Here is an 11,314-nt window from a genome sequence, read left to right as displayed (position 1 = left end):
TTTCTTTATTGCTGTTTATTTGAACTCTCAACACAGAAAACTTTCAAGTCACAGTACTTCACAGCTGTTGCATACATTAGCACACTCAACACAGTATTTCCATAGCCCATTTCAAGTCCATATTCTTTCACTAGGTGTCTAAATCTTTTCTTGTGGCATGGAGAGAATTAAGTCGCTGTTATTTTATTCACTAAACAATCAAGGTTAGAACTACAAGTTAAAAAAATAAAACCTACTAGTGAAAAATATCAGAAAACTTCATTATTATTATCGTTCTCATGTTACATATAGTGCTATTGTTAAACAAAATATGTTTGAGGTAATAACAAGAATGTGTGCATAGTACATGAGTTATGGTCCTGACTTTCACTTTCTAGGCCACATGTAACTATTACTTCCTCAGGGAATAAACACGTCCACTCTGTAAAGGACTATATGGTGCAGTAAGTAATATAGGCCCAAGCCTATTGTAACATATTGCACAAAGGTCGGGGATAAATTTGCTTAAAGAATAACAACTTGGAGACAAATCCTAGCACCACCTGATGCGAGACAAGTAGTCAAGTTTATTAGAAGTGATTTAGTGAAGTTTGAATGGGCTTCATTAGCCAAGGCAATTTGAAGTGCACCTCCACACAAAGTGAATGTACATAAACATCTTCAAATTAGCTGTGTTCAACATGCAACTTCTTCCATCTGTACTAACAAGAGAAAATTTAAAGTAAGCATTTCGTTACTAGAGAAAAATAGAGGAGGAGGCAATGCAAGCCAGATGAGAAGTAGGGTAAGGAAAATCAATTTCTCATCAACTGTGGGGTGAATAGTTTTAAACTAAGTCACATAGATTCTAATCAGTACCAACAGAAAAATGGTTCCTCTGCACTACACTGAAAAGATACAGCACCAAATTCATGATAGAGGAGACTTTAAATTTTGTTGGAAATTCTGTAAAATAAGAAAATACCATACAATTTATAGGTCCCTAGAAAGCAGATAGAAGGGGTCTTTGGCATGACACTTGTGATAAGTGTATTTAACTTCAAGATAGCTAATGCCCTGAGCAAATATAGCAACAGCAAAGACGATGTATTATTTTAAATTCTTTGCATAGAAGCCGAAAAACTAATTGTGACATGTTAGCTCAAAACAAGAAAGGATTTCATTACATTGCAGATGGCCTGAGCAAAGGGAATATGTGACACAAAAGGAACTTGATGAGATTACAAAATGTATCAGAACTTCTTTGATTAATCTCGTCTGGGGAGTTTTAAGAAATAGACGCTACACTAGACTTAAATTAGAGGAATGACAAGCATGTAATTCTGAACTTCTACTTCTTCTGCTGCTTTTACAGCATATCTCCACTTTATCCAATAGTTTTATTGCTGAAGGATTTTCACATGCTTAAATTATACTTCCTTGGACATCGTGATGTGTGTTGTGTCTCCAGAAAACCGTGCTGCTCAAAAAGCTACACACATCCCACTCTGACACTGTCCTTTTTTAGTTACAACTCCTTCTGTTAGGAATTTCAAAGTAGTTTTATGTCTTGAGGAGATATGGTGTTTATTCAGAGATCACTTTGGAGTAGTTTTCATTTCTTCTCTACCCAAGGTGCTCTGATACCACTTTGGGAAGATTTTCTCAAGAATCTGGTCATTTCAAGCATAATTCACTCCTGGTCTGCCACTTCTCTTGCTGTAATATCCACATCCCCATGGCATTTGAGACACAACTGAAAAACTGTTAAGACAAAAAGAACAATTCTCTGCTATAACCCCTGTATTGGGCATAGATTTCAGGGGTTTGGTACAGGGATAGCAACTGTGACCTGTGTGGGAGGAGACCTTGAGCTGCCCTGTGCCAGTCACAGCCATTTCCACTCAACTCTTACATCAGTGTGGTATATCAGCTGAGAAGTATTGAGTCAAGGTATGGAAAAAAATTCCATATCCTGGTCTCTACATAGAGGAAGTCCAAATGTGTGGCCTGGTTGCCAGCTGAGTGACACTCCAAAGCAGCCCCAGTTTGCATAATCACACCGTAGCAAGTAATTGAGGATGAAATTTCAAATATGAATAAGACCAAATGAGTTGATCAAGAATCTCTTTCTATTTGACTGTCCAGAGTACACAAATCCTAATGAAAACATTTGTTTCAGCTCAGAATATGAGTTTGCAGGTGTTTGAAAATCAACAGTCCTCAGGTTTGAGGAAAAGCTGTGAGTGTTGGAATATCAGCTCGATGTTACTATGATCCAGAGTAAACCACTAGCACAAAAAGGAAGAAACCTCAGGAAAAACACCAGTGTTTCCAATGACAACAGATGCACTTTTTTAACTCGTTACCCATAAGAAACCATAAAAAACCTAGATGAAATCAATTTTCCCAAGCATCAATTAAGCATAGTCTCTCCCCCCCCAATTCAGTCTTTAGCTCAATTATCTCCTGTCATCATAAGGATATTACCATACAATAATGAGCATATTTTTATGCACAGATGGGAAAAGCATGCCTTGTCACTTAGTGAATACATCAGATTAGCTCTGGGCTTTACATAGCCACAGTAGAACTTGGTGAAAAGCAGCAGTGGGAAGTCATTAGTGTAGTGGGCTATACAGGGTACCCTGATCTCCTCTGCATGAAATAATATATAAACTGCTGCTGGCATAAGCAGAAAGCAAGAGCAGGTAACTTAAGTTCCTCTTAGGATGAATTAAGTGATGTGATAAAGCACTGTGCTCAGTAAAGATCTAAATGTCTGGCTTCAGCTCAGAAATAGAATTAGAGTTGTTTCCTTCCATTGATTTCCAGTACATAAAGCTTTATTTCTTTTTGTTTTAATTAGCACACAGAAGCCGACACCTTCAGGTTTCCCAAGAAATGAGTATGCTGAGGCCCAGCTTCAAGAGATTATCAAAAAAATGCGGGAAAGGTCAAATGTCTATAAGGAAAAGCTGAACGACCCAGTGCTGTCTTCACCTGAAGGCAGTCCTACAGCTTGTAAGTGATTCTCAAAATAGCTGTGAATTTATTGAGCTTAAAACCTGAAAATTATTTTGTGGGAACAGAAAATACTGTGATAAATTTTTTGTAAGAATAGTGTATTTATCCACTGAAAAGGATCAGTTTGTGCCCACTGAATACAATTTATCCATAGTTCTCTACAATGAGCCAGGTCCTTAGGTACAAGCTCCCTTTGAACTCCATCACTGAAGAATCTGGGAAAACAAACTTATAGAGGCAATATCTAGAATCATCCCTGTCAAGAAGCTCTCTGGATTTTAAAATAGCTCCCAAATATGTTTATTCACGGAGATGAATCAGAGACATATGAAGAAACATACATATATTATGAGTGGATATTAGTCACTATGATGAGATCTGCTGTGTAAATAAAGTAAATAAAAATCTTACCCTTGACAGCAATCTTCTGGACACACTGAGGACTTTAAATCCAGGCTTTGAATGGATCAGACTCAGCTGATGTTAATTAATCACTGATTTTTTACAAAATATGAAACATAAAACAAATCAATATTTTTCCTCTTCAGAGGAAAGTCTGGCTTTTTTTTCCTTTTCACAAAGAATTGAGTGTGGTGTTTCTATGTTCTGAAACTTTTTAGAAGCTGTTTGTAGCTTATATGCTTATTAAAAACTGTAAAAAAGGGTGCATGAAGAACTATAAATTATACCATCTGATAAAGGAATTATTTTTTTTAATTATTTCTTTGCTCATTTACCTCGTTTGTTCTCTTTGTAGAACTTAAAATCATTTACTTCCTAAATTATTACAGATCTAGTTTGCCAGTTTACTGTTAAGCATGTGTATCCTAACCAGAATTAATAGCATACATGTGTGGACAACATTATCCAGCCCAAAGAAGAAAGAAGTGGGCTCAAAGGAGTTCCACAAGACTTTTATAAGCCTAGAAATATACAAAACCATAGGCTTCCCACTAGTTTCACCTACTGTGTCTTGTATATCAGGTCTCAGGAGAGGGGAGAGATCAGCCCATGGCACAGGTGTCTTCTCCTATCTCCATTCTCACTGCATGCATTCTTTGCAACAGTCATGGAAAGAGAAATGCCCAGTTGCATTAATAAATGCTGAATTATGAACTAACCTTTTCTTGCAAGTCTTATAAAAGGCATAACTTGTGGGCACTGTTCAGGGAAATAGAGCAATATGGGTATACTCTGTAACGTAAGTGCCCTGTTCATGATAGCCGAAGCACACGTTCATGCCAGTGATTTTATTCTTCAATTCTTTTTCTAATACATTTAGTATAATAAACTGTAATTTTAGTCACAGCCTAGTGTTTTTAGAAGAGATTTTAACATGATGAAGTTCTTGTTCATGTTAAAACAGGGTGTGGTTATTGAACCATTATTAAAATGCCACCCTTTGTGGCATCCTATGTGTCTAGCACCAAAGAAACCACCCCCACCGAAAGAAGAAAAAAAAGAAGAAAAAAAAGAAGAAAAGAAAGAGGAGGCAGAAGCAAAGCCAGAGGAGGATCATTACTGCGATATGTTGTGCTGTAAATTCAAAAAACCCCCGCTGAAAAAATACATGGAGCATCTGCAGCTACCAGAGACCATAGACTCATACACAGGTAAATTAAAAGCTATGCAATAGAATGGGGTAAAGACGTATTGAAGTGACCTGATGTTACATAGCACCTGTGAGCCATTATAAGATACACATTCCAGTTTGCAACTCAGAGGGATGCAGAGGTCCTGCCCTAAACAACATCTCTCCAAAGAGGAAAAAGACGTGATAAGTGACACCAGCTGTAAAGATGGTATGCACAAAGATGGTACACAAACCAATCACAATTAGAATTCAAGTTTCTTGATCTAGAATTTGTACCATTAATTAGGGCCAAATAATTATTTTGTCAGTTATAACACACATGAACAGCATGCAAAATGATAGTATGAAATTTCTTCAGATGCATGAAATTCTGTATGCTCTCATTACCTCATCTTTTTTCCTGTTTGCAAATTCTTTATGTGACTCCTAGTTCCATCTATATCACTTTAGCAGTGTGTAGCCTTGAAAAACGGAGAATGCTAGTTTGCTCTGGACAGAATCATTCCCAGAGACTGCAATAAATATGTTTAAAAGAATGACAATAGACTCTTAAGTTCATGCCTGTAAGTTCAATGTTTTTTCTTTCAGATCGCCGTTACGTAGGATGGCTCATGCTTGTGACAATCGCCTATAATTGGAATTGCTGGTTTATTCCCCTTCGCTATGTGTTCCCATATCAAACCCCAAGTAACACAATATATTGGTTTGCCATTGATGTCATTTGTGATATTTGCTACCTCTGTGACTTACTGATTTTCCAGCCCCGAGTGCGATTTATAAGAGGGGGAGACATAATAGTAAGTACTGGAGGTGGGATTTCCATAGGTAGTAGATGTGTGTTAAAGTAGAATATAGAAATTCCTCCAATCTGACGCTTTTTCTTCTCACTATGTCAAATTATGTAACTTTTTTGTTTACATATATTCTTCTTCATTGACCTGCCATTCTTCACTGACCTTCCATTCTTCTGTGGGGGAAAAAACATAACCGTTGCCTACATTCTTAAAAATAGAAAAAACAGATTTGAAAGTAACAGATGAGAGCAGTTGAAACAAGCATATAGTCCTCAAAAGGACTAAATTCGTGAAGTTTAACTTGAATCAATGATTATATCACATGTACCCATGTATATATACATCTGTTTGTATGTTTGTGTGAAAGTTTGACCTTTCTATTCCCCTTATACCAGAATCATAGTCGAAGACAGTGAATATTCTGCTAGGGTTGGACAGGATAGGATGTTTTGTAAAATACTGTGAGAATGTGGATTTATTTTTTTCTAAAGTCAGAGAAAATCCTTGTAATTTTTAGGATACTTTGAAAATAATTAATTCGAGATATTATCTTTTGGGAAAATATGTACATTCAATTTTAACTCTTACTATTGTTTTTGGTTTATCTTTTTATAGAAAAATCAAAAATAAAATTTTAAGCAAGTATCTGAAAAGGGGTGAAAGTTTGCCCTTAACATACCAAAAGGACATCTAGAATATCAACTTTTCTTTAAAATCTTCCTTGCTTTTGATTCTCTAACTTCTTATAGAAAAAAACTATTTCAGAAAAAAAAATAGTTTTGATAACTTCAGCATGACATTACTGTGTCCAACAGACAGAAAATTCAAAATTATATATCCTCAAATGTAATTTGGAACTAACTTTGACAGTGTTTTTACATAAAATTTTATACATTGTACATACACAATATTACTGATACCTTTACTGATAAAGCTGTGCAAATATCATTTGAATAGATATTAAATGCAATGCAGTGTAATGTAGTTTCCAGACCAAGACATTCAGCAACTGACAATCTTGCCTAAATCCCACAAAACTCAATTTTTATGAGCAAAGTTAAAACTCTAACGTAGGAAGCTTACATTGTATTTCCCTTGAAGCTGTTTCTACAATTCATAGATTTTAGCACACAAAGAGATCATCTACTGCCTGATCTCCTGCATTTAGTTTAATGCTTAAACTGATAATAGTGAAAGCTGGCATGAAAATATGCCTAAGATTTTAAAGTTCTTTTTAAAGTGTCTCTGATATAAATACAGAAAGCATAAAAATAGATAATTTTTTTTAGATACTTGTGATTACCCTTTCTTATTAAGGCATTAGCCTCAGTTCCCATGAAGAACAGATTAAAAATAAATAGCTAATCACTGCTAATGAATGCAATGATGATTATTATAATGCTAATAATGCTAGCATGTTAATGCTAGCTTTTCAAGCGCTAATTTTGTACAACACCATCAGAAACACTCTTTGCATTTTTCTTGGAATCACTGCAGATAAATGCAGTTTTTCACCCTGAAATTGAAGGGGTTTGGGTCAAGCATTAAATGGTATAGATGGCTCGAGAGGAAAGTTTTGTGGGAAAAAAAATGTAAGGAACAGATTGGAAAATATCAGACAAATCCCAAGCCTCATTTTTTATAGTTCTAATAAAATCTGATCTATTGTAAACTGGACTAATAAAAGTACTACTTCTCCCACCATTCATACTTTTAGACTATCATTAATTTAACTGTCATCATCCCTACTATCCGTAGATAATTATTATAGTCGAGTAGCAGAGGCTAATTCTTGACATTCTGTTCTTGACTTTGTCTTTTTCTCCATTCATTATCCCTGTAGATAGACAAAGTGGAAACGAAAAAATTCTACCACAGCACTGTGAAATTTCAGGTAAGTAGACCTTGTGTTACTGATATCAATATGAAGTTCTTTGTGCTCCCCCAGATTGCTTCAGGCAGTCTGGTTTTAGAAGCTGAAGGACTTTTAAGATGCACTTGCGGAGTGGTCTCCCCACCTCCACTCACCAGCCACATGCCTAACATTTTAGTTTTATCAGAACTACAACTGAAATAACAGTATGTATTAATAATCAAATATATGAAATACTATTAATAATCCCCATGAAACAGATTAAGATCTCAAGCACAGAGAATCTAAAAGCAGGGCAAAGCTGTTGGTGTTTTCAAAGAGATAATCTTGCCTGTCAGTGCTTTGGGAAGCTACATGTTTAGCATGCTGACTCCTCAAATATTATTGCAGTCATGATTCAATCTAAGCAAGTTTTTGACAGCAAATAAATACATGATGATTACTATGAAGTTTAAATTGACCTCTCTGCTCTTCAACAGCTTGATGTGATATCAGTATTGCCATTTGACATTTTATACTTCTTCTTTGGATTTAATCCAGCACTTAGAGTAAACAGGATGCTAAAGGTAAGCTCTGTGTTAGTGATGGATGGCTAACCATGCATAAATGTTTTGCAACTCAACAGAAAGTTTTTTATAATATTTAGGAATATGAAATTTAGAAATTGTAAAATATCTTCAGGTTAAGGTAGAATATCAGTAAATAAACCAGCAAAAAATACAAGTTATAGTCTAGCCAAATTAAGTGTTTATTCTCTTACTTTTCTTCCAGCTTTTAATTCCTACTTTCAAAAGATATTTTGTAATTAAAGCTGGTTTTTTTACATAATTTAAATTAAATTTATCTCAAATTACCTGTTTTGTTTTCAAAGATTAAAAAAAATCACTAATTATTGCCAATGATTTTTCCTTTTCTGTTTGTTATGACTGGCGTTTAAAAGCAAAGGAAGGAATTTTAAGGATGATATAAACTATGCACAGAATATTTATCAAGCATAAACCCACTTTTTTTATTGAGCCAAAGACACCTGGAATTGTGTAATGAAGGGTCTGCAAAGGGATTAGAACATGGTACACAGCAGGCTTCTCCGCAGCTAAATACATTCTCCTTCGTACAATCAATATGTTGACAAAGAATCGTCTTTCATTTAACATTGTGGGGGAGACACAAGAACTCTGATAATAAAATGAGGGTGTTCTTCACTTTAATATTCAACAAAATTTCAACATTCCATAAATCAGAACTGAAATAATATGAAAGAATGGAAAGTTAAATAGGACCCCATATTAGGCAAACAGATGTGTATTGAACAAAAACAAAGAAAAATCTATATACAAATATACAGATATTAAAAGCTATCACTAAAGGTCAAGGACAAATACTTAATAGGAAGAATTTTATACAGCTGCAGTTGATACCACATAGAATCATCTAGTATGTGGCTGTTGATACATATGGTCACTTACTGGAGAATTACTGAAATTTCAGGAAAAGAAAAAAGGAGGGTTAATGCATGTAATTATCTGTGATCAAGTTGTCCAAGCAATTACATACATTCAAGGAAGTAGAAGTCATTTTATCTGCAGCAGTCTGACCAAATCAGCAAGGTTCTTTCTGTAGTCAGATTAATGGGACACTTAACACCCAAAAAACCATTTAACTCAACTTTTATCTTTGCTTTTCAGTTCACTGTTTAGTTAGATGTTTTTCATGGTTTAGGAATGATATTCTTCAATTTAGTATTCCCATTAAAAACCATACGCTGCTCCCCCCCCTCCAATTGGAGGTACAAAATGCGAAGATCACATGTTGAGATAAGAACAATTTACTGGAAAAAATGAGATAAGAAAATGAACAGCAACAGCCACAATATTAATAACAAAAGATATAAGAGAGAAATTATTCACATGGTAAAACTATAGGCAACACCACGCAGCTCCCCCCACCACGTTTTCTCAGTCAAAAGGAACCGCTTCTCTCTGGAATGGAGCCTCTTTCCCCCACCCCCAGCAATGAGGTGAGGTGATATAGAATAACCTCTGGGTCCTAGCCATACCCCCTCCTGGCTACTGCAAAAATTAACCCTGTCCTGGCTGGAACTAGGACAATGTTTAAAGAAAGCTTGATTATTGAAAAATCCATTTTCAAAATGTGTACGTGAATTAATATCTGTACTATTATAAAAAGATGTGTACTCAAGAACAGTGATTGGATTGCTTTCATTTTCTTCCCATTCAGCATAACACATTCTTTGAGTTTAATGATCGTTTGGAAGCTATTATGGAAAAAGCATACATCTACAGGTATGTGCTGATAAAACTTGAGTAACATGCAGAGTTGGGCACAGAATCCATTTCATATGATCCAAATCACATGATTTTATGAGTTGTCAGTTAAGCGCTGGATGGAATATGATATGTCTTTAACTGTTCAATTTAATTTTTTTAAAATATGTCTTTATTGTAATCTTTAAAATAATATATGTAAGGCTTCATCACATATGAAATCTAGCTCAGTTCAGTTGGCCTGGTTCAGACAAAATATTTACCAAACTGAGGCTCCTGCCAAAATTTAATTGATCAAAAGTATCAGAAAGAAGTTTCTTTAGTGGAAGAACTAAAGAAGTTTCTTTAGGTTGCTAGTAGCAGTTCCAAATCCTCAGTAGCTGTTTATTTGTACTTAATAAGAGTTATGAGCTTGAGGCTGTGTCAACATTTTTCTTCAAACATGCTCTCCCTATGAACCTGGCATGCACAGAAACTTGATCCTTCACTGCATTGACTACATTTGGAATGAGGACCAACTCAGCACAATTCTCAAATAGTGATTATAAATGTTGTCTGCTGAACTGCGTTCTCACTTTCTGCATTGACAGGAAGAATTTTGGATGCAACTCAAGCAGTCCATGGACATAGTTATGGCAAGTTTCATATGACAGGCCCCTCAGCTGTCACTGATGCTGCTAAGACCCAATGAATCCATTTACTCTGTCACCATTACTGTCATCTACTGTCAATGTCATCAGCCCTAGTTTATCTTGAGCAATTTCTACACCAATAGATTCTTTTCTCTGTCCCAGTTTTGGGCCATGTATTGTTCCTCTGTGTTGCTGATGCAGAAAAAAGAATATGTTGTTTGCCATCTTACTCTATTGCAGAGATTATTGCAATTAATGGTACACTTGATATTTATACATTTAAATGAGATGTTTTATGAGATTTTAAAACTAGTTAAATATGAAAAGGAGGTTGAAACATCATTTCTTTCATATTTTCATGTACCTGTGAAATAAAACGGAAGTTTGAAAGTTCTATGAAAGTGTTTTTGAGATGCTGACCTTCATAAAGCTTATTCTTATGTAAGAATATAGACATATTCTTACATAATGCCCTCTCTTTTCTGTTATGGAAGACTCTTTTGTGGTTTGGTTGGGTTTCTTTTCTTTTCTTTTTTTTTTAATTCTTGATGGTTCAAGAGAGGATTTTTCTGAATTTCCACAGATGTCAGTGTCTGAATCATTGCTTCTCTATCTTCTCCATTTTCTAATTTCATTAAAAAGAATGGGTTTTCTTCTGCTTATGGTTTTTAACTTTTTCTAATGTTGTAAGTTTTAAAGGTAAATGTTTTTAAATTAATTAAGTGTTTTCCATATTACGTCTTTTGCATTTTGGAGTAATAACTCAATGACTTTTCTATATCTCCTATAATGTTTGCCATAAGTACTAGGAGATAAAGTTTTTATATACAGATAATTCTGGATAAAGTAGTTAGTTTATATATAACAATAATGTTGTGTCTACATGGATTTCAAAGAAATGGGAACAAATTTGCAAACTCATTTTCACTAAAATAAACAGCTTTACAAGGGACAGAGTTTCAAACTATATAAAAGTATGGAATGAGAAATGATTGTTCAGAGGAGAAGTTGAGAAAGGGATGTGAGTAAGATTTCACTGGTCCTGTGAAATATAGCAGATGGAAAGACAGAGATGGAAAGACAGCAGATGGAAAGACAGAGTCAGCTACTCTGCAAAGCTCTTTACCTTA

At 35.0% G+C, this 11,314-nt stretch overlaps 1 protein-coding gene across 1 annotated transcript in view; it reads left to right on the top strand.

Annotated features, from left to right (window-relative positions):
• Positions 1 to 435: 435 nt before the first annotated feature.
• The window catches only part of CNGB3 (cyclic nucleotide gated channel beta 3), a 34,391-nt gene continuing 23,512 nt past the window's right edge, over positions 436 to 11,314 (top strand). The window contains exons 1-7 of the mRNA XM_027659123.1: positions 436 to 443; positions 2,849 to 3,003; positions 4,431 to 4,619; positions 5,189 to 5,397; positions 7,238 to 7,288; positions 7,747 to 7,833; positions 9,506 to 9,570. Of these exons, the coding sequence (XP_027514924.1) occupies positions 436 to 443; positions 2,849 to 3,003; positions 4,431 to 4,619; positions 5,189 to 5,397; positions 7,238 to 7,288; positions 7,747 to 7,833; positions 9,506 to 9,570 (764 nt within the window). The remainder of the gene's footprint in view (positions 444 to 2,848; positions 3,004 to 4,430; positions 4,620 to 5,188; positions 5,398 to 7,237; positions 7,289 to 7,746; positions 7,834 to 9,505; positions 9,571 to 11,314) is intronic.

This window comes from Corapipo altera, unplaced genomic scaffold (genome assembly GCF_003945725.1).
Source record: "Corapipo altera isolate COAL_440 unplaced genomic scaffold, ASM394572v1 52, whole genome shotgun sequence".
NCBI lineage: Eukaryota > Metazoa > Chordata > Aves > Passeriformes > Pipridae > Corapipo > Corapipo altera.
The sequence above is the reverse complement of the archived record's forward strand: the minus strand, read 5'-3'. Positions and strand labels throughout refer to the sequence as shown.